General features: G+C 39.4%; 1 protein-coding gene and 1 pseudogene across 5 annotated transcripts in view; one reads left to right on the forward strand and one right to left on the reverse strand.

Moving 5' to 3' along the window:
- MTA3 (metastasis associated 1 family member 3) overlaps nt 1–27,880 on the reverse strand; it is a 159,086-nt gene that overhangs the window by 129,147 nt on the left and 2,059 nt on the right. For all 5 annotated transcript variants that reach the window (XR_005022451.1, XM_036873680.1, XM_036873682.1 and 2 more), the window contains exon 3: nt 18,019–18,112. Coding sequence is in view for 4 of the 5 variants with exons in the window: in XM_036873680.1 (XP_036729575.1) it covers nt 18,019–18,112 (94 nt within the window). In the remaining variant the exon portion in view is untranslated. The remainder of the gene's footprint in view (nt 1–18,018; nt 18,113–27,880) is intronic.
- On the forward strand, nt 21,266–22,626 carry LOC118906236 (annotated as a pseudogene).

A 27,880-nucleotide genomic window follows, 5' to 3' on the forward strand; every position in this document is an offset into this window, starting at 1 on the left:
CCTAAAATTTTTGTGTATGACTTTTTATCCTATACGTGCAGTAAACACATAGAGTAAAAGTAAGGAGCCCCTTTCTCACATCTTGGACAAGGAAGCTGAAGATAATAGGGGAAAGGGTCAGAGAACATCTGAACATCTGGACTGTAGGCCTAGAGTGAGAGTTATGCTATGGGTGCCTGCTTGGATCTCCAGGGAAGGAATATGGCCCCTGGAAGCCCTCCAGGTGAAGATGATAAACGGGCGATGGAGAGGGCCATCAAAGATGCCTCCTACCTCAGCTCCACAACAAAACTGGCCAGATCCAAGAGGATGTCCTCCTCTTAAGGATCCTCTCCATCTCTTTACAAGAAGAATCTCCCATCTATACTGTCCTGTTCTTACCAAAACTTGTTATGAAAACAGTTCTCTTTACTCTTTTATAAAATGTATAGGCAATTGGGGTACTTTAACTTGTGAATGATCACTTCCTAAAAGGATCTGGTGTCACTTTAGAAGCCCCCCTGCTAGGGGTCAGGAGTCCTTCCTGGGTATGTCACCTCTACCACAGCATTTACTATACTGTAGTAAAACAGCCTATGCCTGTAACCCACAGGACTAAGCCTTTCTGAGAGCAGGGACAGAGTCTGGTCACTGTAAACATTCAGAGCATCCAGAACAGCCATCTGCTCATACTGAGATGCTCAGTGAATTACTTACTTAACGAATAAAGAATAAGATATTAGAAGGAGTACAGCCCACTGAAAATAACTGGATTTGGAATTTCCAGTTCTAGTTCTAGAATATCACCCACTTGATATATAATTCTGAATGAGGTATACTGAACACAGCAATAATAATCCTTATCCACCACCATCACTACCATCCAGCTTAATACCACTACAGTAAATATTCGGATTTTCTCAACCTCCTTCCTTCCCTTTGGAGAGATCAGAAAGCTTAAAATTAGTTCCCAGCTTCCCATGCACCCCGAGTTGTGCATGGGAACTGGCATGCAATGTACTGGGAGGCTATGAGACAGGGGCCATCTTCCTGAGATTATTAGCCATTAGCAAAGTTGAAAGTGAGGCTTTTATGCAGCCATGTCCATTCTCCAAGTTCCTAGGTGTCAAGAATGCGGCAGGCATCAGCAGCTTCTTGATATGACTTCTAAAAACCTGGACTGAGGCTTCAGGTGACCATTTTCCAACTTCCTGGCTGTGAGGGGCAATCAAAAAAGCATGGTGCTTGCTAGCTTGGCTCCAGAGGGACCAGCTTAGCACGTGGGTCAGTTCTTTGTACTGTTACAGGAGTCCTCCAGGGGCCCAGCCTAGGATATGTTCCTTCAACCATTCCACCATTTGGGAAGCACTTAATTCCCAGTAATAGACCACATCCAGATTGGTTTCTGTTTCTTTCAGTGACACTGATTCAAAAAGCTACCATTTTCTGTACACCTCATGATCTGCCAGACACTTTATTCATTTAATTCCTACAATAACTCTCAAGACAGGGAGGGTAATAGGTAGAAAGTATTAGTAAGCCCCTTGTAAAGATGAAGAAACTAAGGCTCAGCAAGGTTAACTAATGTGCCCAAGGCTACATGGCTACTAAATGATAGAACCAGCATTAATAACCAGGTCCGACTCCAAAACTCCTTTTTTCACAAGGCCAAATTGGACAAATATAAAATGAAGTATAGTCATATTTATCTCCTCCAAAATAAATTCTAGAGATAAATAAAACAAAGTGTAGAAAAACAGGAATCAGAGGACAGATCATTAGTCCAGCTAGGTAACCTTGGGTCAAGAACTCAGCTATAAAACAGAGAGTTTAAACAGATTATGTATAGGGTCCTTCCAGATTTAAAATTCTAGAGTTTGAAATGCTAATGAAAACATACTTTGGGCTATTCTAAATAAAGACAATATGTAAAGGTAAAAGCACTAGTAGAAACAGAGGTAGTAGTAGGAAGCTACAGAATTCAATATCTATACTATACTTCAATGGAAAGATTTTTTTAGTGATAACCTGTGGAAAATTTTAGATAAGCTACTCTGACTACAAAAATGATATTCATTCAACCAGTCATATGAAAATATAAAACATGAAGTCTATATTGTTCCATCCCACAAATTAAGTAAAGCTAACACAAAGCCTTTAAAGAAGCTTAAGAATATCTAATTATTGGAATGCCTCATTTAATAATCAAAAAGCAATGTGACATCAGTTTTAAAGTAGTAATATAGTACTTGCTTTGTTTAAAAAGATAATAGCAATCATTAACATTCAAAGTAACAGATCAATAAGAAAATGTATATCATAAAACATAATTAACTTGCCAAATAATAAACCTCTGTAATATTTACAGTTGATAATAATCTGGTTAATGAGACACAAACTTGCCATAACTACTAATTGTAAAATGTCATTCACAAAAATAAAAACATTATAAAATAGCAAGAGAAAAATGTCCTTATAAATGAATGTTTATTACTTTTAATGCAGTGACAGAAAATAGATCTTTGTGCCAACTCCAATCAACTGGTAGTAGCTGCCTGGAAAAGACTTAGAAGTTTCTCCAGGGGCAGAGTTAGGGCTCAGTGCTTCAGATTAGCCACATTTGGACCTGGATTCAAAAAAAGGAAAGTGTTGGGACTTCCCTGGCGGTCTAGTGGTTAAAACTCCACGCTTCCACTGCAAGGGGCGTGGGTTTGCTCCCTGGATGGGGAACTAAGATCCCACACGCTGTGCGGTGCAGCCAGAAAATAAAATAAATAAAATGTTAAAAAATAAAATAGAGAGAGAGAGAGAGAGAGAAAGGCTGAGGTCTATGCACCTAAATACTTTATAGACTAAGATACAACAGATCTATGGGCTATGTTCTCATAATGTCAAAGTTCAGAAGAATACACAACAGATATCTAGAAATCAAATATGTTTAGCCTTATCCCTACTAATAAAATTTGTGGTCAAAGCACAAAAAAAGGTTCTTCAAATACCAGGGTAACTTTCTGTTGTTGTTTGTGTTTCCCCTTCTCTCTTTAGTATTACTCTTGGAAGTATTACAGTTTCAACAACTGAGCTGAATGAATCCAGAATAGATACAGCTGTCGATCAAATAAGTGAGCTGGAGTATTAAATCAAAGAATTCTTCCAGTAAGCTACATAAAAGGCCTAAGAAATGAAAAGAATGAGATCAGTTAACAGAAGTCACAACTTTTGTTACTAGGAATTCCAGAAAGAGAGACAACAGAGGGACAACAAAGAAACAGAAATCCTAGAAGAAAACATCCCTGAGCTGAAAACAAATTACAGGTCCTCCCTCATTCCAACATATTCACCAAAAACACATAGAATGGTTTACTGAAGTAAGTGCAACATGCAGACATATTCTGGCATGGCATATTCTGGCAAGATTTCAGAATGACAATTCTAAAGCTGTGTTTTTCCAGAGGGAAAAACATGTTAAGAATAAGAAGAATTACAAGAATAAGAATTATATTGACATCAAGAATAAGAATTATATTGACATCAGAGTTGTTATCAACAACACTGGATTCCAGAAGACAATGGAGTTAATTGTTTCAAAGTTCTGAGAGGAAACTATTTTGAACCTAGAATTCTATAAAGAGACAAACTAGCGTTAAGTATGATGGTAAGATTTAGAAAGTTCACCACCCACAGACACTTTGTGAAAAAAATTTAGATAAGGGCAAAGCAAAACATAAATGTAGTTCAAAAATAAAGATAGCTTGGATTCCAAAAAAACAAACAAACAAAACCATATTTATTGAGTTAACTGAAGATTTTTTCCACTACACATTAATTTAGCAGAAGTTACTCAATATAAAAAAGGCAAATGATATAAACAGTTCACAGAAAAGGAAACAAAAGTGGCTTTTATAAGAAAGCCACATTTTCATAAGAAATGTAAAATAAAACTATACCAAGGTATCATTTTTTACCTATTAGGTTAAGTAAAGATCAAAAGCCTGATAGTAAACTATATTGGTAAGGGTGGGAGGGAATAGACACTTATTTGTTGCTGATAGGTCTAAACTGATACCCTGTCTGAGGCAGGCAATTTGGCAATATCTATCAAGATTACAATGCATAATCTTTTGATCCCACAACCGCAATTCTAGGAATCTATCCTAAATATAGATGCTGTGCTCATAACATGTGCTAAATGATAATGTACTCTGCAGAACTATTTGACAGCAAAAGATAAAAAACGCAATCCTCCACCAGTACAGACTGGTTAAATTATAGTAAAAACATCAAACTGTGGAATATAATGCAGCCATTAAAACAAAGTACATACAGATATGGAAGGATCTCCAAGATAAGAAAAAAGCAAGGCCCAGGAAAAGTGGTATAGTGTTAACAGAAGTCTTCAAAAGGTGAGCCTGAACACTTCTAAGTGTACAGAAGACATTGTAAGGGATACACAGAAACACATGTTTAAGGAAAACAACTTGTAGATCAAATTCCACATGTACTAGCCTGAGAACTAGCACAGGGTCCTTCTTTTCTCATCTCCACCACTCTTCTCTTACCTCTCCACCACTGTAAATCTTAAAGTACAGCACAGCCCAAGGGAGTAAAAACCACCAGAGCACCAAACAAGGAGACCACTGGTGACAAAACAGGGACACGATAAAGATATCAGAAATTCACAGAATACGGTTTTGTGTCTTACACATACTTTAGTCACAGCAAAGTGTGGTATTAGAACTGGGGTGTTTTGGCCAATGTTAGCATGTTATGAATTCAGAAATATGTGAGACTGTGGCATCAGATATCTACCTGTTGATCAACTGATAGATATACGAACAATTTATACTTAAAGATTCACTTTTTCCAACCCCTTGATGGTAATCAAAAAATACACCACTCCTGGGCTTCCCTGGTGGCGCAGTGGTTAAGAATCCGCCTGCCAATGCAGGGAACACGGGTTCAAGCCCTGGTCCAGGAAGATCCCACATGCCGCGGAGCAACTAAGCCCATGCACCACAACTACTGAGCCTGTGCTCTAGAGCCCATGAGCCACAACTACTGAAGCCCGCACGCCTAGAGCACATGCTCCGCAACAAGAAGCCACTGCAATGAGAAGCCCGTGCACTGCAGTGAAGAGTAGCCCCTGCTCACCACAACTAGAGAAAGCCCACGTGCAGCAACGAAGACCCAACGCAGTCAAAAATAAAATAAAATAAATTAAAAAAAAAAAAAAAAAAACCACACTCCTGAGAAAACAGTCCCAAGATAAAAAAAAAACAGAGTCTGCAAAAAATGCTGATGGCCTTAGTCCATCACAGCAAGGCTCTGAGCATTATCCAGGAATCTATCTTAGAATTCAGAAGGAGATGGTTGCCTCGGGGATGCACAGTACTCATTTATTAAAATTGGAAAAAAAAGACTGACAGAAAGTATGATTTAGCTGCCTGGTTTTTGTCAATAAGGACCGGCTTTGTCATTAAAGTTTTACTGTTAGTCATTTTCCATTGAATAAATGAAATCCACAGTTCCAACAATCTGATGTAAATATATTTAAATACAGTTCATATTATACTTTATATATCAATTTACATGTCATATATATTTAAATACATAAGTACACAAATGGTATAAGATCCAAACATTTTATCAGACTTAAATTTAAAATGCAAAGGTTTATTTATTTATTTATTTTTTGGCTGTGTTGGGTCTTCGCTGTGGTGCACAGGGTTCTCATTGTGGTGGCTTCTCCTGTTGCAGAGCTCGGGCTGTAGGCGTGCGGGCTTCAGTAGCTGTGGCTCGCAGGCTCTAGAGCACAGGCTCAGTAGTTGTGGTGCACGGGCTTAGTTGCTCCGCGGCATGTGGGATCTTCCCGGACCGGGGCTCGAACCCGTGTCCCCTGCATTGGCAAGGGGACCCACTGCACCACCAGGGAAGTCCCGCAAAGGTATATTTAAATGAACATTATTTCAACTTTCCCAAACCTTTCTGAGTATACTGGTTTAAATAAGGTCCCTATGATGGTTAGTTTTGTCTGTCAAATTGGCTAGGCTATAATCCCAAGTTATTCAAATATTAACTAGGTGTTGCTGTGAAAGTATTTTGTAGATGTGATTACCATCAGCTGACTCTGAATAAAGGAGATTATCCTCAATAATCTGGGTGGGTCTCATCCAATCAAATGAAAGGTCTCAGGAGCAAAACTGAGATTTCCCTGAGGAAGAAGAAATCCCACCTGGCCAGCTCCACAATCATTTATTTGTTTTGCAATAAATAAATCTCTTTATATATTTATACAAACCAGTTGGAGATTACATATGTGTATAGGATATTATGTATTTATATATACATAATATCTCCAACTAGTTGTTTATCTGGTAGACCCCTAAGTGATACAATCTATGTAGGTCAAAGAGTAGGAAGTAAAATTAACAGTCATTTGTTAGGTCTTGGTAAAGCCTTTTTATTCTGCTTCTCAAAAAATGAGATCATGAATGACTAATGACTGGTTAACAAACCTCTTCCAACTCTGGTGGTTTCAAATTCTCTGCTTTCAACAAGACTGAAGTAGGACATAATTGAATTGTCAGCTGCTAAATCATTAAAAATGACTTTTGATGAAAAACTGCTATATGATTTTTCACATACAACTCAGAAGAACAAAGAGACGCTTGTGAACTCTGAGGGCAGGGACTTCTGCTTGTTCAGTGCTTATCACCAGAACTTAGAGGAGTCTCCATAACATAGTAGGAGCTCAAAATATATTTGATAAACGAATAAATGAGGAAAACGCCACCATTCTCATCTACTTAGATGAAAAAATTTTGTCGGAAACTACACCTATAAACACAAAAATCAGGAACAGAATCAATACCAAACCCTCTCATTCTAGCAACAAGTTACATTAATGCAAGGATTTCTTAACTAAATGAGGTGAGAAGAATCCCCACCCATCTCGTTAAGAGATGATTTCCAGTAAAAATGTATTTTTATGTTTAGTAATTATCAAAATTTTTACAGTATGTGTACTATAATTATAATAAATCCAAAAGAAATTAAGACTCTGAGCCTTATGAAGTCAAGACATACAAAGTGTTTTAAAATTTTAATTTACGTTTAATTTTTGTTGCAGAGAATAATATGATGATAAAACTTTTCAAGCATAAAATACATTAGGCTAGAATTCTGCAGAGAAAGCAAAATGGAAAAGAGCTCAAGGAGACAAAAGGATCACGTAAAATTTCAAACTGTTCAACAGGAGCTTGTTCATGCTTTTTTTTTTTAACCTGTGATGGTGGGCAAATTGTTACAATATTTCTTTTTTTTTTCTGGCTGTGCTGCACCACGCAGCTTTCTGGATCTTAGTTCCCTGACCAGGGATGAACCCCGGCCCCCAGTAGTGGAAATGTGGAGTTCTAACCACTGGATGGCCAAGGAATTCCATAGCCATTTATTTATTTATTTACTTACTTATTTTTAATTTTTGAATTTTATTTACTTTTTTATACAGTAGGTTCTTATTAGTCATCAATTTTAAACACATCAGTGTATACATGTCAATCCCAATCGCCCAATTCATCACACCACCATCCCCACCCCCCGCCGTTTTCCCCCTTGGTGTCCATACGTTTGTTCTCTACATAGCCATTTATTTTTAAATGTCACTATTTGCAACACACTAGATATTATCTCTTTGCAACTATTTAAATTTTTGATGAAAATTTTAGATGTCAACTTTCAAATGTATAAGGGAGGGACTTCCCTGGTGGCCCATGGGTTAACAATCCCCCTGACAATGCAGGTGACATGGGTTCAATCCCTGGTCCGGGAAGATCCCACATGCTGCGGAGCAACTAAGCCCATGTGCCACAGGTACTAAGCCTGCGCTCTAGAGCCCACGAGACACAACTACTGAGCCTGTGCGCCTAGAGCCCGTGCGCCTAGAGCCCGTGCTCCGCACCAAGAGAAGCCACCAGAATGAGAAGCCCGCGCACTACAACGAAGAGTAGCCCCTGCTCGCCGCAACTAGAGAAAGCCCGCACACAGCAATGAAGACCCAACGCAGCCAAAAATAAATAAATAAATAAATAAATAAAATTTTTTAAAATGTATAAGGGAGTGAAAGTTGTTTAAGTTATTATGGGAAATTCTAGAGTAAAAAATATTAAAACCACCATACTGTGCCATCATTTTTGTAAAAAAAAAAAAAAACTTGGGGGAAAATATGTGTATACACATATGTATGATTTCCTTCTATGTACATTGATTTTCTCTGGAAAAGATACTAGAGACTAGTAACAATGATGATCTAGGGGGGAATACTGGGTCTTCGGAGCCCTGATGTGGAGAGTTTTTGCACTGAATATACTTTTGTACCTTTTAAATGTTGACATATTCAAATATTACCTTTCTAAAAACAAAAAGTTTTAACAATTAAGTAAAATAAATAAAAATGTGAAGGTGACCACTATAAGACTACAAATAGGATGGATACCTTCCTGACAAATAGAAAATCTGATAAAACCAACGCAAGGAAAGGAAGGAGAAAACACATACACACACACACATACATACATACATACACACAGAGGAATTAAAATATAATTAAATGTAAAAGAATTAAATATCCTGGGAATTCCCTGGTGGCGCAGTGGTAAAGAATCTGCCTGCCAATGCAGGGGACACTGGTTTGAGCCCTGGTCCGGGAAGATCTCACATGCCGCGGAGCAACTAGGCCTGCGTGCCACAACTACTGAAGCCCATGCACCACAACTACTGAAGCCCGTGCACCTAGAGCCGGTGCTCCACAACAAGAGAAGCCACTGCAATGAGAAGCCCACGCACTGCAATGAGGAGTAGCCCCCACTCGCCACAACTGGAGAAAGCCCGCACGCAGCAATGAAGACCCAAAGCGACCAAAAATAAATAGACTAAATAAATAAATAAATTTCTTTTTTAAAAAAGCCCGTATCAATCCTAGCTGAATATAAATAACTTTAACTTTTAACTTTTTTATTACTTGCAACTTTAATCTCTAATTTGGAGGAATTAGGGAAACTATTAAGAGCTTTTTTTTTTGTTTAATTTGTACATACCGAGTAACTTCCATGTTCCCAAAGTTACAGTGAATGTCAGCAAATGTGTTAGTCAACAATACAGACATAGTTTTTGTTTTATTATACTGCATTTAGTGCCCTGGTTCTTAAATGGGTACTAGTCTACACCCCAAGGACTCCTTTGGAAAGGGTGAGGTGGTGGCAGTACTACCACAATGGGAGCAGAATTAACGTTTCATAGATGGAAAACAAGGATGTTAGATACCCCATAGATATATAGGTATAAAGCAGAGGACAGTCTATGATTCATATGACTTTGAAATGTCCCTCTGGACATTTATGTAAGTGAAAAACATGATTCTGTTACCTGAGACTAGAGCTAATTCCATTCTATGTATGAGAACACAAAATATTTGGGGTATGGTTTTAATATAACTGACTTTTCCAGCAATGTAGCCATCATATAAAAAGAGAAAAGACTGTATTTTGTTTTGTTTAAAACTTACCAATAGTACCATTTTGAAAAAAAATCTCAGGAAATATTAGAGTTCCTAGTACAAAATATCAGTCTAATTTATAACCGCTGCATTGCTAGTGATTCTATGCATACATGCAAACATTTCACAATTTCGTTACAGCTTCCACTATTGTCATGCCTCAGCATTTACACATATTGAAATACAGTATATATGATCCTATTATATATATTATGCTATATTATAAAATTTTTCTCTTTTATATTACAGTTAGAACATAATACTGAGTTTTAGCTTTGTTTTTCCATTATACGTATAAGTTATACTATCAATAAATTTCACTTCAGAATAATAAAGAGGGCATTTTTCCTGACTTGTGCTCAAAGTGGCCAAAAATCATTTATAAGGAGTCAGGCATTGGGGCAAAATCTCTTCATTTAATCAGTCTGTCAAAAGAAAATGAAGTTTACTTAAAGAAAACTAATAGTTCATTAAATACTTTTAGTTGGCAGTCATAAGCTTAAATATTGATTTTAAACTGTCACTGAAAATATCCCCTAACAGAAAAACCTATTATATGATCCCATTCCAGTTATATCGTCTATTGTTGAGTTACAAATCATCCCAAAACTTAGTGGCACAAAACAACCATTCTACTTTGCTCACTGATTCAGTGGGTGAGGAATTCAGACAGGGCACAGCACACAACTCTTGCCTTTGCTTCACAGTAACTGGGGCCTCAAGAGGAACTCAAATGGCCAAGGCTGGATCAGCTGGTGGCTCCTTCAGGCATACGTCTGGCACTTGGGCTCAGATAGGACCATCAGCCTTAGCACCTACAAACGGCCTCTCCACGTAGCCTGGTTTGCTCACAGTGTAGTGGCTGAGTTCCAAGCAGAACTATCCTGAGAGCAAACATTCCAAGAAAACCAGGTAGAAGCTTCATGGCCTTTTCTGACCTAGCCTTGAAGAGTCACACAGCATTACTTCCACAATACTGTGTTGGTCAGAACCCCACCCAGATCCAAGCGGAGAAGACATGGACTTCATCTATCAATGGAAGGAATGTCAAAGAAGTTGAGGACCATGTTTTAAAACACAACAGATAGATAGATAGATAGATAGATAGATAAACACACACCACAGACTCTTTTCAGCCAACCAAGATGCTAAAACAAAACAACTGGTAGCCCGGCTGTTCTTCAAATTTGTTCCCTTGGTAAATTTAAAGCTACAAACACTTGTGGAGCAACTATATAGATATAATGAACGAGACACACGAAGGCTGTAAAGATGATCAAAACCAACGTTAAAGAACTTAACACTGGGCTTCCCTGGTGGTGCAGTGGCTAAGAATCCACCTGCCAGTGCAGGGGACACGGGTTCGAGCCCTGGTCCGGGAAGATCCCACGTGCCACGGAGCAACTAACCCCATGTGCCACAACTACTGAGCCTGTGCTCTAGAGCCTGTGAGCCACAACTACTGAGCCCGCGTGCATAGAGGCCATGCGCGGCAACGAGAAGCCACCGCAATGAGAAACCTGCGCACCGCAACGAAGAGTAGCCCCCGCTCGCCGCAACTAGAGAAAGCCCACGCGCAGCAACAAAGACCCAACGCAGCCAAAAATAAACTAAATCTAAAAAAAAATGTTTTTAATAATAAAATAAATAAATAGAGACAAACAGGCAACGATACATTACAGACCTCATGACAGAAGTACACCATGCTACCCATGAAGTGATCTTGTACCCACACCCCACAAAAATAAACCTAGATTCGATCCGCTAGAATCTGTATATAACTATCCATCTACAGAGAAGCATAGTAAAGGACACAAGAGAGATGCAATGAACGAACTCCAAGCCAAAAGAAACTCAACAGGATTAACCACCTGCTATCTTCAACAAAATACTGAGAGAGAGAATATGAAATAATATGTATCTGTAAATTAAAAGACTGAAAGATGTCCACACAAAAACTTGTACAGGAATGTTCATAACACCATTATTCATAAAAACCAGAAAGTGGAAACAATCCAAACGTCCATCAACTGATGAACGGATAAACAAACGTAGTACATCCACCCAGTGACATCATTAAGCTATAAAAAGGAATGAAGTGATCTCTTGGTTATTAAGTAATACACTGTTTAGCCTCCATGTATTTGTGTTTTTTACAGTTTTCTTCCTGTAACTGATTTCCAATCTCATAGTGTTATGATCAGAAAACATGCTTGATACGATTTCAATTTTCTTAAATTTTCTGAGGCTTGATTTGTGACCCAACATGTGATCTATCCTGAAGAACGTTCCATGTGCACTTGAGAAGAAAGTGTATTCTGCCACTTTGGGGTGCAATGTTCTATAAATATCAGTTAGATCTATCTGGTCTATTGTGTCATTTACAGCTTGTGTTTCCTTATTTATTTTCTGTTTGAATGATCTGTCCATTGGTGTAAGTGGGGTGTTAAAGTCCCCCACTATTATTGTGTTACTGTCCATTTCTCCTTTCATGGCTGTTAGTTAGCATCTGCCTTATGTACTGAGGTGCTCCTATGTTGGGTGCATAAACATTTATAATTGTTATATCTTCTTGGATTGATCCTTTGATCATTATGTAGTGTCCCTCCTTATCTCTTGTAACAGTCTTTATTTTAAAGTCTATTTTATCTGATACGAGTATTGCTACTCCAGCTTTCTTTTGATTTCCATTTGCATGAAATATCTTTTTCCATCCCTTCACTTTCAGTCTGTATGTGTCCCTAGGTCTGAAGTAGATCTTTTGTAGATGGCATATATATGGGTCTTGTTTAAAAGATGCTCAACATCACTAATTTAATTAGAGAAATGCAAATCAAAACTACAATGAGGTATCAACTCACTCTGATCAAAATGGCCATTATCAAAAAAGCTAGAAACAATAAATGCTGAAAAGGGTGTGGTGAAAAGGGAACCCTCCTGCACTGTTGGTGGGAATGTAAATTGATACAACCACTATGGAAAACAGCATGGAGGTTCCTTAAAAAACTAAAAATAGAACTACCATATGATCCAGCTATCCCACTACTGGGCATATACCCTGAGAAAACCATAATTCAAAAAGAGACATGTACCACAATGTTCACTGCAGCAGTATTTACGATAGCCAGGACATGGAACCAACCTAAACGTCCATCAACAGATGAATGGATAAAGAAGATATGGCACATATATACAATGGAATATTACTCAGCCATAAAAAGAAACAAAATTGAGTTATTTGTAGTGAGATGGATGGACCTAGAGTCTGTCATACAGAGTGAAGTAAGTCAGAAAGAGAAAAACAAATACCATATCCTAACACATATATATGGAAGCTAAAAAAAGTGGTTCTGAAGAACCTAGGGGCAGGACAGGAATAAAGACGCAGACATAGAGAATGGACTTGAGGACACGGGGAGGGGGAAGGGTAAGCTGGGATGAAGTGAGAGAGTGGCATGGACTTATATACACTACCAAATGTAAAATAGATAGCTAGTGGGAAGCAGCCACGTAGCACAGGGAGATCAGCTCGGTGCTTTGTGTCCACCTAGAGGGGTGGGATAGGGAGGGTGGGAGGGAGATGCAAGAGAGAGGGGATATGGGGACATGTGTATGCATATGGCTGATTTGCTTTGTTGTGCAACAGAAACTAACACAGTATTGTGAAGCAATTATACTCCAATAAAGAGCTATTAAAAAAAAAGGAATGAAAGAATTCATGCTATGACATGGAAGAAACTTGAAAACATTAGGCTAAGTAAAAAGAAGCCAGACACCAAAAAACATATACTGTATGATTCCATTTATATGAAATGTCCAGAAAAGGCAACTCTACAGAGAAAGAAAGTAGATCAGTGGTTGCCTGATAGCAATAGGGGAGAATAGGGAGTAACTGGCCTCTTTTTGGGGTGATGAAAATAATCTGAAATTAGTAGTGGCGACGGTTATACAACTTGGTGAGTATCCTGAAAACCACTAAATTGTGCAATTTAAAAGCATGGATTTTATGTTATGTGAATTATATATCAATTATTTAAATGGACAAGAAAAAAAAGACTTAAGAGTCTTACCAACCAATCATACTCAACTTATTTGGATCCCAATTTAAACAAACTATAAAAAAGAAAAAATATTCTAAAAGAAAAAATGTGAAAACTAGATATTCAAGGACAGTAATGTTTACACAGAATCCTAAACGATCAATGGATGCTAAAACAAATGCATTAATGTTTGACCAAAAACAAGATATTTACATAGTTGCCAGGTACCTCCCCCAAAATAACTTACTGGATACAAAAAAACACCACCTTTACCAAGTCATCAAACTTAATATCACCATTATTAAGACAAACCCAATTACATGGGTTTGTCCTAACGGATTTAGAAGGACACATCATCACCTCTATGCCATCCCTACAAAAAATACATAACCTGAATCTAATTATTAGGAAACATTACACAAACACAAACTAAGCCACATTCAACAAAATAACTGGCCTGTTTTCTTCAAAAATGTTAAGGTCAAAAAACACAAAGGGACTTTCCTGGCAGTCCAGTGGTTAAGACTCCGCTCTTCCACTTCCGGGGGCACGGGTTTGATCCCTGGTCGGGGAACTAATCCCGCATGCCACATGGCGCGGCCAAAAAAAAAAAACAAAAAACACAAAGACTGAGCTGGTTCCATATCAAGGATACATGACAATAAAATACAATGTGTGGGGACTTTCCTGGTGGCACAGTGGTTAAGAATCCACCTGCCAATACAGGGGACACGGGTTCGAGCCCTGGACCGGGAAGATCCCACATGCCATGGAGCAGCTAAGCCCATGCGCCACAACTACTGAGCCTACGCTCTAGAGCTCGCGAGCCACAACTACTGAGCCCGCGTGCTGCAACTACTAAAGCCTGCGTGCCTAGAGCCCGTGCTCCGTGACAAAAGAAGCCACCGCAACGAGAAGCCCGCGCACTGCAACAAAGAGGAGCCTCCGCTGGCCGCAAACAGAGAAAGCCCACGTGCAGCAATGAAGACCCAACGCAGCCAAAAATAAATAAATTAATTAATTAAAAAAAAAAAATACAACGTGTGATTCTGGATTTTATCCTAGACTAAGGAAAAAATACTTAGCTACGCAGAACACTGTTGAGACATAAAATTTGTATAAGGATTGTGAATGAGACAATAGCTTTGTGTAAATATTAGGGTTCCTGAGATGTTTACTACACTGTGGTTATGTAAAAGAATTTTCGTATATTTAGGAAAACCACTCTAAAGTCTCCAATTTACTCTCCAATGGTTCAGGAAAAATATATATATGATAAAGAATATATATATTATATATATAAAAAATGACAAAATGTTAATTGCTGAACCTGGGTAAAGGGCATACTGGAGTTCCTTGTATATTCTTGGCATTTCCTGTAAGTTTGAATGAGACCATATTTTTCAGAAATACATTCTGAAATATTTACAAATGAAAAAGTAAGATTTCTCTGATGAGCTTCAAAATAATGGGACAAGTAGGGGTCTAGATGAAATAATTGGTCATGTAGTAATAACTGTTAAAGTAGAATAATGGAAACATCAGGTGTATTATACTATTCTCTGTACTTTTCTATGTTTGAAATTTTCTGCAATAAAAAGTTTTAAAGAAGTCCACAATGAGGGACATCCCTGGTGGCACAGTGGTTGAGAATGCACCTGCCAACGTAGGGGACACGGGTTCGAGCCCTGGTCCAAAAGATCCCACATTCTGCGGAGCAACTAAGCCCGTGCGCCACAACTACTGAGCCTGCGCTCTAGAACCCGAGAGACACAAATACTGAGCCCATGAGCCACAACTACTGAGCCTGTGTGCCACAACTATTGAAGCCCACACACATAGAGCCCATGCTTCGCAACAAGAGAAGCCACCTCAATGAGAAGCCCGCGCACCGCAAGGAAGAGTAGCCCCCGCTCTCTGCAACTAGAGAAAGCCCGCACACAGCAACGAAGACCCAATGCAGCCAAAAATAAAAAGATAAAATAAATTTATTAAAAAAAAAAAAAATAAGAGCCACCCACATCCAGGACTCTAGTTTTGAAATGTTCCTAATATATGACACTCTCTCCATTTAATCCCCCCTTAAAACCCCTTTATAAAGCATGAAACATTCAGGCAATTTTATTTGCCCCATGTGAAGTTTTAGTCAATACAAAAACAGAAACACAGTTGATACCTCTAACTCTACTGTACATGGACATATAGTTACCGTTGAGAGGAAAATCAATAAATAATGGAAGAAAACAGGTAAACGTAGATAGAAGTAATCTACCCAAAGAGATGATCTACAAATCACGGAGAGAGAAAAACCAACTGACATTTGTTAAGCACCCCATTATAAGCCATTCCTTAGGTCATTTAAGCTTCACATCAATGCTTGCATAATTTTTCCCTTAATTTTGTTTTTAATTTTTTTCCTTAAAGTATACAATTTTAGATTTTTTTTTTTTTTTTTTTTTTTTTGGCCACGCTTCGTGGCCTGTGGGTTCTTAGTTCCCTGACCAGGGATCGAACCTGTGCCCTTGGTAGTGAACACACAGAGTCCTAACCACTGCCACTGGACCACCAGGGAATTCCCGCCTTTTTTAACTGTGGTAAAATACATATGATTCCAAATGGGGACTTCCCTGGTGGTCCAGGGGGTAAGACTCCGCACTCCCAATGCAGGGAGCCCGGGTTCGATCCCTGGTCGGGAAACTAGATCCTGCATGCATGCTGCAACTAAGAAGTCCACACGTCCTGCACGTTGCAACTAAAAAAGATATCGCATGCCGCAACGAAGATCCCGGGTGCCACAACTAAGACCCAGCGCAGCCAAAATGAATAAATAATAAATAAATAAATATTTACTTTAAAAAAGAGGTGATTTTTTTCAACCTCATTTTACAAATGAGGAAAATGCAGATGAGTGAGAAGTTAAGACATTTTCCTAAGGCAAGCAGCAAGTCACCAACCAGAATCTGAACCCAGGTCTTTCTTTAAACTGCATGACTGCCATTATATAATTTCATTGGTTCTTAAGTTTCTTAAAATTTCATTTCTCTGAGTCAATACTAAGAGCCTCATCAATTCTAAAAAGCCTGATTTTCTACATTTACAAGCCTAAAATAGACAGCACCAAAAAAGGCAGCCATGCTGAGACCCTCCATGAACAGTCAGCAGACGCCCAACCATCTTTACACCTCACTACCTTTGCAACAACAACTTTAGAAGCTACGTTAGAAGCTAAATTAAATCCAAAAGTACATGAATATAAATGAGACATTTTATCTTTCTTAAGTTTATGTTGCAAATGGTGAATAAAATCCAAATAATTTTGCATAGATACTTTAATAACACACTGAATTTCTAGATTTCAGGTATAGCTAAAATAACTGATTAGTATGTCATTTTAAAAAGCAATACTTTGGTCTCATACATGAGGAACAAATATGATTACCCTGAATCTGTGAATATATAATTTGTAAATACTACAGAATAACCCATATCATAATTAACACTTTCTCTACAAAAATGGAAAGAAACTGAAAAACTCTATGAACTACAGCAGAAAATATAGTAGGAATTTAACTTATGAGACAGACAACCAGTGGGGAAATCATTCTCAGGCAGACACAGAACAAACCTGTGCGCCAAGAGCCTCCCTTCCCCCATTACCAAAACATTTCAAAAGCTTCAGGAACCCCAAGACCAGAGTTTGAGACACCACGGTATTAAACTGAAAAATACATTTACATATGGTCCTAGTCTCATTACATATTTTGTAGGACAAAAATGGCTTTCAAAATAAAGTACTTATACTTCTTTCTTAAAATTTAGATCACTTTTTTATTGATTGTTTTTTGTTTAAAAAAAATCAAAGGGGCTAAAATATGTCAAAGCTGTTGACTGTGGGGGTGGGGAGAAGCACACAATGAAGATTAAACTACAAAGAAATGCTCAGAGTTGCTATCTGCAGGAATTTTTTTCCATATCTATCACACTGCACTTCTTTCTTTAGCACACTTTTTTTTCCACACATACCTAATACTATAAATATATAATAAATACTCAGAATTTTAAAAACTGTAAATACAACCCAGTTGTTTTAGAGAGGAGGGAAAAAGAAGTCCTCCAAAATACCCGTGAAGTATAAATTTCCTCATATTCAAACCTTCAAACCACCATGGAAAATTGGAGATGGCAAAACACTGCTCCAATTGTCCGCTAAAGCCTATGTGCAAAGACTTCTATTTCAGCATTTTGACTAACTAATAAACATATGTTGCATCCTAAAAAATATATACTAAAACCAAGAACCACCCAAAAACCTACTCCCATCTAAACTAAGAGGAAGACAAATGGGAAACCAAAAAGCTATAGGTAACATAAAGTACTTTTCCTCATATCATGGAAAACAAAAGACTCAAAACACATTTTAATTTTCCAAGAAAAAGACAATTAACTTACTAGCATGCTTGTCTGCAAGCATTATAAGCGTGTTGGAAATATCTCGTCGTCTATAAAAGCACACTACTTTTGCTTCCACGTTGCCAGTTGCAGTCTAAGAAATAAGAAAAATAAAAGTCATCTATACTGAACATTAGATTCAAGTAGTTTATAAAACAAAACTAGAGACAGCATAATTGTAAGATCACTGTCATTTACTGCGCCAACCACAACTGCAGGATAATCAGAGAGCTTAAAAATTCAAATAAGGACGAGTAACATTTGTAAAAGTTCTAAGTGAAACAAATGTCAAACATAAAATAACTCACTGGCATCAATTAAAAATTAAACTAAAGTGATCAGAGAGCTTTAATGACTAAAGCCATAGTTAACTCTGATTAACCTTAAGAAACTAATCCCCAAAATTTAAAAAGCCACAACGTAACTTAAAAGACAGTTAAACATAGTCCTCCAAACCCTCTTCCTTAGGCACAGGCTAAGTGCAAAATCACCCAGCCCCATCCTAAACACCCTCACGTTCGACTGATGGTGAAGCTCTGCAGGTGCAGGGCAGTCAACATGTGAGGTGGACCAGATAACTTGGAAAAGCATTCTCAGCCCAAGGGAGTCCATGAATCCATAACGGTCAACATTCTTAGTAGTACTTAGTTTACCTTCACATATGAAAGTATTAAAAACCTTGAGTTATGAACACTGAAGCTCTTATTTCTTTTTGACTACTGTCTAGAATACAATCAATATTCAGTTAGGCTGTAATTTACTGCAGCTGGGGCCCAGGCTCCCACCCTCCTATTCTTTATGAATTCTGAGAGCTTTCAAGGTCAATTGTTCACTACAAAGTTCACTGTAAAAACACACAGATTACAATAAAATGCTATTGTGATTTCCAATTTCAAACAAACTTGAGAACAAATTTTCAGAATTTCTCTGGGCTTACAGATACACTCAGACAAAAAGAAATAAGTATATGTGCTGCAGTAAATTTGTCAGTCTTATGAAGTTCAGCAGTGGCAGTATTTTAAAGTGAGAAATCGTCTTGTAGAAATATTGCCCCTTAAAACTGAAATCATATTACATCCTAACCAAAGTGCTTCTATATTTCACAATACTGTGATCAAATACATCCTGCAGAAGTAATGATCCAGCAATCTGCTAAATGAACAGGCCAATATTCCTATGTAAATAAAATCTATCAATGACTTCAATTATCAGTGCTTTATCATTTTTGTCTTCTTGAGACAAAAGCATGTTAATGGATGACTAATAAGAAAATAAATAAATAAATAAACATTAAAAAAAAAAAAAAAAGCATGTTAAAAACCCAAAGCAAGAGTTTTAAGGCATACGTGTTTTTTTTCTACCTTACTGGTGAGTTCCTCCAATAGGGATACTCTGTAAAGCTAATTAAATTCTTATTTAAACCTGCTTGGGGTGGAGGGGCATAGTTCAAAATAAATATTCTCTTCTGAACCATGTACACACTTGGCTATTAGGTAGTTTACAGTACTACTCTTCTCTACTGTACACACACACACCCTCCCTTCGAGCATTCCTCTAAAGTTGAGCTACTAAAATTGTGGTCCAAGGCCCAGTCCACAGCTGTTACTATGTAATGAAATGAGTACAGAAATTAAATGAATTATAGTATTTGAGAGTTAATTTTATATCTATTGAATCTAATAATGAAAAATGGGGCTTGCATTTTTATAAGCCTACTTTAAATTTCATTTTTCTACTCTCATTTTTAAATTTTACAAAAGCAGTCTAAGATATTGAAAATTCTTAAAAATCCTCCACCACAAATAATTTAAGAAGTATAGCTCTGAAGACCTAAGTTAAATATTTTGTATATATAGAGTCACCAAATTTCTTGTGTGCGAAGGCTTCCTATGTGCCCCTGCACAAGCTAAGCACCACGGATGCATGGTGCCTGCCCTCACCAAGCCTCCGCTCCAGCAAAGATGCCTGTCCACGTGTCATCTCGTCTCCAATCTTCCAAAGCCCAGCTGTAATTATGTCCCTCACCCAGAAACCTTCACCGGTTCCCCACAACTGAAGCATAAGAGTAAAACATTCCTGACAAATTCCCAGCACTACTGTCCTTTACTCCTTTCTTTTCCCCTCCAGACTTCACTTCTCACTCATGGAGGCAGGAAGTACCACCTGTTGAGGGAAGAACAGAAAAAGCTTCAAGGAGGAGGAAAGGGGGCAGAAGGTCCCTAGCTAGCTAGGAAAGAAGGAAAGGAGTCCAACAGGCGAAGCCTGGAGGACTGAGTAGTCTTAAGAAAAAAGAAGGACCTGAACAAAACCCACAGGTGGGAAAAGTGGAGACAGGTATAAAGAAGAACCTACAATGAACAGCAATTTCTTTCCTGTGTTCTTTTCTCCATTTAGGTTGCAGCCTCTTAAATCTCTATTCTGTCAAACACGTTTAGTAAAACATCCTCCAGCAATAAGGGGCTTTAAGTCAACCTCATACTCACGTCCATTTCTATCCCAGACTTAGAAAGTAAGTACATTATTAAAAAACAAAAAACCAAACACTTTCCATTTTGGAAAGTCCATGGTCTGCTCGAACTAAAGAACAAATGGAAAAGAACTTCCTTTTCCCAATTTCTGTCCTTCTTCCCAACAGATCCTAAATGTCAGGAGGGGTCTTAACTTGGGTTCTATAAAAGGGCTTTGAAGGGATCTCCTGAAATTATATGCAAAATCTTGTATGTGCAAATATAGATTGGGGTGGGGGACAAGATTAGATGCTCAAAGAAGTTAGTGGCTCCCTTCTCCCCACCAAAAAAAGACCCTAAACATTAAAATGAATCTCAGAACAAATTGGATGGCTAATAAAACATACAGAATATGAAGAAACATATAAATTATACAACGTAACACACCAAAAAAAAATCAACAGCAAATAACATTAAATTTATCCATAAGCACAACTTCCAAAACTTCCTGAGACTGTATAACTGCTATGCACACAAAGCCTTCTTTCAACATGTGTGCAGACTAAATCTTTAGAAGAGCGACACCCAAGCTAGATAGTGACTAAATAAAATTTACCGTGAAGCTGTTTTCTATTTTAACTTTATATTCTTCCTCCAAAAGATCATCATCACTGTATCTGAGTAGAGTTTAGAGGAGAGGAAAAAAGGGTATGTAAAATAAACAATGTCGGTGAGAAGCGGCTGCAGCTCCGGGCAGTGGAGGCAGGAACCCGAAGGCGAGCAGGGTCCGGGCGGGCACCATGGCTGGGGTCACCACCACCGAGGCGGCGAAGCGCTGAGACCCAGGTTCTGCAGCTGCAGGCCGGTGACGCGGAGGAGAGGGCCGAGCGCCTCCCGCGGAAGTGGAGGGAGAAAGGCGGTCCAGGAACAGGCTCAGGCTGAGGCGGCCTCCTTGAACCGCAGGATCCAGCTGGTTGAAAAGGAGCTGGACAGTGCCCAAGAGCGCCTGGCCACTGCCCTGCAAAAGCTGGAGGAAGCTGAGAAAGCTGCTGATGACAGCGAGAGAGGTATGAAGGTTATTGAAAACCAATCCTTAAAAGAGGAAGAGGGGCTTCCCTGGTGGCGCAGTGGTTAAGAATCTGCCTACCAATGCAGGGGACACGGGTTCAAGCCCTGGTCCAGGAAGATACCACATGCCGTGGAGCAACTAAGCCTGTGCACCACATCTACTGAGCCTGCGCTCTAGAGCCTGCGAGCCACAACTACTGAGCCCGTGTGCCACAGCTACTGAAGCCCACGTGCCTAGAGCCCGTGCTCCGCAACGAGAAGCCACCGCAATGAGAAGCCCGCACACCACAACAAAGAGTAGCCCCCACACGCCGCAACTAGAGAAAGCCTGCGTGCAGCAACGAAGACCCAACACAGCCAAAAATAAATAAAATAAATAAAAAATTAAAAATAAATAAATAAATAAAAAAGAGGAAGAGAAAATGGAGCTCCAGGAAATCCAACTCAAAGAAGCTAAGCACACTGCAGAAGAGGCAGGTAGGAAGTACGAAGAGGTGGCTCGTAAGCTGGTGATTATTGAGGGAGACTTGGAAGGCACATAGGAGCGAGCTGAGCTGGCAGAGTCCCGCTGCGGAGATGGATGAGCAGATCAGACTGATGTGGCAGAACCTGAAGTGTCTGAGTGCTGCTGAAGAAAAGTACTCTCAAAAAGAAGACAAATATGAGGAAGAGATAAAGACTCTTACTGAAAACTCAAGGAGGCAGAGACCCGTGCTGAGTTTGCTGAGAGATCGGTAGCCAAGCTGGAAAAGACAATCGATGATTTGGAAGATAAACTGAAATGCACCAAAGAGGAGCACCTCTGTACACAAAGGATGCTGGACCAGACTCTGCTTGACCTGAATGAGATGCAGAGCACCCCAGGCCCACCCTGCCGCTGCTCCTCCCTCTGACCCCGACTCCGCTGAGGCCAGCCTGCCCGAAGCTGACCTTTAAACTGACGACTGATCTTTAACTGGAAGGCTGCTTTCTCCTTTCACCACGTCTCCCACCCCCACCCGTGTCCTTTTCGCCAAACTGTCTCTGCCTCTCCCCAGAGATTCCATTTGGGCTAGAGGCTGAGCATCTTTGGGAACAACGTTTAAGGGAATGTGAGCACAATGTCAAGTGTCTTGAAAACCATGTTGTGATGTACACATTTTGTAATTACCTTTTCTGTTGTTGTTGATGTAGCAGCCATTTGTAAAATACTCCAGATAATTCCATAGTTCTGAAGCAGCAGTCTAATCCCTTTCTCACTTTTGGAAGGTAACTTTTCAGCTTAATGCATATTGCCCTCTCCGTAGAGGAGGGGAAAAGGTATGGGCCTGCCTTGCTGAGAGCCAAACAGCCCAGAGAAGGACTCCATTTTCGGAAGCCTTATTGCTCTGTAAAAAGTACCTGCCAAACCAGAAAGGTGATTCCAGAAGGAGTTAGCCAAAAAAAAAAAAAAAAAAAGCGCTGTTCAGGTTTTCAGCTTTATGGTATCTTTGGACAACTTTTTTTTTTCCATCAGAAGTGACCAGATGAAATTAAGATGGTGAGACCTCTGAGACCAAATCCTTGTCCCAGCTCTACCCCATTCCCAACCACTCACAGAATGGATCATGTGCCCCTTATTTTGAGGTGACCACTTATTTGCTCTCCCGCCTCCTTGAAAGAAAGGAAAGAAAATTATGTTCTACCACTGATTTAGCCATATGAAATTCATCTCATCACCCTTTTCTGGGTCTGAAGCTGCTGTCTCTAAAACTGCCATCTCATTGTGTGTTGTATCAGTTAGTGCTGGAGAAATCTTGAATAGCTTATGTACAAAATTGTTTTTAAATTTTATATTATTTTGAAACTTTGCTTCTTTGGGGTTGGGGCACACTGGTCACCGCATCTGGCTGTGAGAGCCCTCTACAGTCTGGGCTGGCAGTGTGCTGATCTTTTAAAGTTTCTTTCCCTACCCAATCTCCCCTTTTTGGTGAGGTTTCAGTGAGGTCAGTTAGGTGTGCATCCTACAGCTTAATTGGCTTAAAATGTACTCCCCTTTGGTGTGGTCTCTTTGGGGGCCAATTGGGGAAAGAAAAAACAATAGTGCAACTGTTTTGATACTGAACATTGATAAATGTCTTTTTGAAATAAAGAACCAGTCCCTCCAAAAAAAAAAAAAAAGAGAGATAAAACAATGTCGAACTGTATTTATCAACCAATATATTCAGTTTTGTACCTAAAAGTTCTGGGGAAAACAAATTGAGACAAAAATTTATTTCAGGACTTCCCTAGTGGTCCAGTGGTTAAGAATCTGCCTTCCAATGCAGGGGATGTGGGTTCGATCCCTGGTCAGGGAACTAAGATCCCACATGCCACAGGGCAACTAACCCTGCACACTCTAGAGCCTGCGTGCCGCACTACTGAGCCTGTGAGGCACAACTAGAGAGCCAGCTCGCTGCAACTACTGAACCCATGCGCACTAGAGCCCGCTCGCTGCAACTACTGAACCCATGAGCACTAGAGCCCACTCGCTGCACTGAAAGATCCCACATGCCGCAACAAAGATCCCACATGCCACAACTAAGACCGGACACAGCCAAATAAACAAATAAATATTTTTTAATTTCTTTAATTTAAAAAAAAAGAAAAAAATACTGTAATTCTGCTTTCTAACTGAGCAAGTAACATTTCAAATAGGATTAAAAAAAAAAAAAAAACAGGCACCTTCATCCTATAAAAGTGAATTTTCTATAAAAATAATGATTGATACCTTATCCTAGGAATTTTGTTAAAAAAACACATCCTATTTCTTTTTTTCTTTTTTGGCCTCGCTATGAGGCTTGCAGGATCTTAAGTTCCCTGACCAGGGATTGCCCCTGGGCCGCAGCAGTGAAAGCACCCAGTCGTAACCACTGGAACACTAGGGAATCCCAAAACACATCCTACGTATTCAGAAGAAAGTTAATAAAATAGGTTAATATCCCTTCTCTTAGCTTATCAATTAGAACATATCAAGTGTTGGGACTTCCCTGGTGGCGCAGTGGTTGGGAATCCGCCTGCCAGTGCAGGGGACGCGGGTTCAAGCCCTGGTCCGGGAAGATCCCACATGCTGCAGAGCAGCTAAGCCCATGCGCCACAACTACTGAGCCTGCACTCTAGAGCCAGTGAGCCGCAACTACTGAGCCTGTGTGCCCCAACTACTGAAGCCCGCATGCCTAGAGCCCATGCTCCACAACAGGAGAGGCCACCGCAATGAGAAGCCCACGCACCGCAGCGAAGGGTAGCCCCTCGTTCGCCACTAGAGTAAGCCTGCGTGCAGCAGCAAAGACCCAATGCGGCCAAAAATTAATTAATTAATTAATTTTAAAAAATAATAATATATCAAGTGTTCTTAAATTCATTATTTGGATTTTCTAATCATGTTAAATTTCCCCACTTAGCCAACTTGACCTCTGACCCGCTCAAGGCCTTTCTGGAACTCCTGTGGCCCCTCTTCCCAAGGCTACCTCCTTCTCATCCTTTAGGCCTCAACTTCAATGTCCTTAAAGTCCTTCACTCCCTATCCAAAGGAAGCAACCTCTGTTATTCTCTATGTCAAGGCTCTTGCTTATTTCCTTTCTAGACGTTAACACCATTTATCGCTATTTTCTTTACACCTGTTAACTCATCTTTTCATGTGTCTCCCTCATGAGAACGGAGACCCTGTGTGGGCAGAGACCATGTCCATATTGGTCACTGTTGTACCTGAGCCTAGCATAGTGCCTGCTACATAACAAGTGCTCAAGAAATATTTGTTTAATTAATTACTTAAAGTGAGATCTCTCACATCCCTTCAGAAATAAAGGTCCTATGTAAATATTTAGTAATTAATTAGCTTATCGCAGTTCCTTTTTATCAATACTCCATCCAAACTGCCACTCTCTGAAATTACAGAGACTCTGATCTCTCACAGTTCAGTCACCCTCAGTCCCGTAAGGACTGCTCGTATATTAATGAGTCTTTGAGAAAGCAGAGGGGCAGGGAGAAGGGGAGAATGTCGGGGAGGGGAGGGACTTTTGAAGTGAATAGTAATATAATGATAAAGAAGTGTGAAATGATCCAGGTTCCAGCTAGATGTGTAACCCAGGCATTTAAGTGACTTAACCACAGTGTGCTTCACAACAACAATCCATGATGCATCTACCTTAAAGGTTTAAGGTACTGTGAGGCTCAAAAGAGGTGACAAACGTGAATCCCCAGATTATATGCTTCCAGAGCACCATGCTCTGATGTTTGCAAATTTAGCACAGATGCAATTTTCCTTCTGCTTGTGGAATTATTTAGCTGATGTCCGTCTCCACTACTAGACCTATCTTGTTCATCCTTCAATTCCTAAAAGTGCATATCTAAAAGTAGCAGGTCCTTAGAAATATTTGTAAAATGAATGAATCAGAGTACTTTGTAAACAGTAAAGCCATGTACAAGTATGAACATCAGACATCTGAGAAATTCATTAATTCAAAAAATGTTTACTTAACTATGTGCCAGCCACTACTCTAAGGCACTTGGGATGCATTAGTGAACAGAAGAGATCACTACACACATAGAGCTTACATTCTAGTTTGAGAAAACAGGCAATGAAAATATAGGCACAACTCATTTTATTGCACTTCGGTTCACTGCACTTCTCAGATATTGTGTTTTTTACAAATCAATGGTTTATGGCAACACTCGGTGGAGCAAGTCTATCAGTGCCATTTTTCCAATAGCATTTGCTTACTTCGTGTCTGTCACATTTTGGTAAATCTTGCGGTATTTCAAACTTTTTCATTATTATGATATTTGTTATGGCAACCTATGATCAGTGATTTTTAATATTATTTTATGACCCACTGAAGGCTCAGATGATAGCTAGCAACTTTTAGCAATAAAGTATTTTTCAATTAGGCATGTACATCTTTTTTTAGACATAATGTACACTGAATAGACTACAGTATGGTATAAACACAACTTTTATATGCACTGGGAAACTAAAAAATTCATGTGACTCGTTTTACTGCAATATCTGCTTTATTGCAGTGGTCTGAACTGAACCCACAATATCTCTGAGGTATGCCTGTAAACACATTAATTAAGTATATTTGAAGGTGATAAATGAGGTGGGGGAAAAAAGCAAGGTATGGGGGGCTGGAAACAACCAGACAGTCCTAAGGTGGGTGCATATGAGAAATAGCCAAGAGGGTCCAGTGGTTAGGACTTGGCGCTTCACTGCCATGGCCCTGGGTTCAATCCCTGGTCAGGGAACTGAGATCCTGCAAGACAGGCGGCGCAGTCAAAAAAAAAAAAAAGAGAGAGAGAAACAGGCAAGAAAGAGCTTACTGCACTTAGAACCGAATGAACAAAGCAGGGAGCAGCCAGAGAATACAGGTCTCATAGGGCAGTATTTCTCCTTGAATCCTAGTTAACTTTCTGAATAAGCTGATGCAGTGAACAGTGTGGAATTGCCTAAATTTTTTTTTAAGCCTTTTATTTTTTTTTTTTTTTTTTTTTTTTTTTGGCCATGCCGCGCGTGGCTTGCAGGATCTTACTTCCCCAACTAGGGATGGAACCTGGGCCCCAGCAGTGAAAGCACCGAGTCCTAACCACTGGACCACCAGGGAATTCCCTGGAATCGCCTAAATTCTTATACCTTACATCAGTAATATAAAAGAGAAGCACATCAGGAAGACATCTCAACAGTTCCCACCCACAGACTGACCTAATCCTGAGGCCATTTTCTTCATTTGGTGGTGGTCTCAAATACCATGGAAATTTTTTAAATGCAAGGTCCCCAGGGTATCCCCAAAAGTGAACCAAGACCTCAACGCTCATAAGCCAGGCATGCCCTTGGCCAGATCTGGTTTCCTGGGACTCAGAACGGGACCAGTCTCCAGATGGTATTTTGGGGGAAGGGTATTAGCTAGACAGCCCCCAAACATTTTAACAATGTGAATTCTCACCAGCTACACAAGTAACCCTCAACCATCAGAAATCCATGGTCCATGTCATTTATGATTGTTTGAGTGCCTCCACTGTAAAAGCTCAGCTACTGCCAACAGTCATAATGCTTCTGATGTCCTGGACACCTGCGATCAGGGACAAACCTTGATGTAAAAGTTTTATTTACTTGGGCCTAAGGGACAAAAAGTCACTTTATAATTATACCAAAACTGTATTCTTATTAGTTAGCCTAGTCTAGAATTTTACAAATTCCCTTAAATATCATATTCCCTAACTTCCTCCTTCTCAAGGTGAAAGAGGAAAAAATTAATTCACTAAAAAGGGAGAAACACAAATTATGACTTCAAATATAAAAAGGGACTGAGTTACAGGAGTGACCTGCTCTGAGAAGCTCCAAGCAATTTGAAGAA

The sequence above is a fragment of the Balaenoptera musculus genome, chromosome 13 (genome assembly GCF_009873245.2).
Source record: "Balaenoptera musculus isolate JJ_BM4_2016_0621 chromosome 13, mBalMus1.pri.v3, whole genome shotgun sequence".
Lineage (NCBI taxonomy): Eukaryota > Metazoa > Chordata > Mammalia > Artiodactyla > Balaenopteridae > Balaenoptera > Balaenoptera musculus.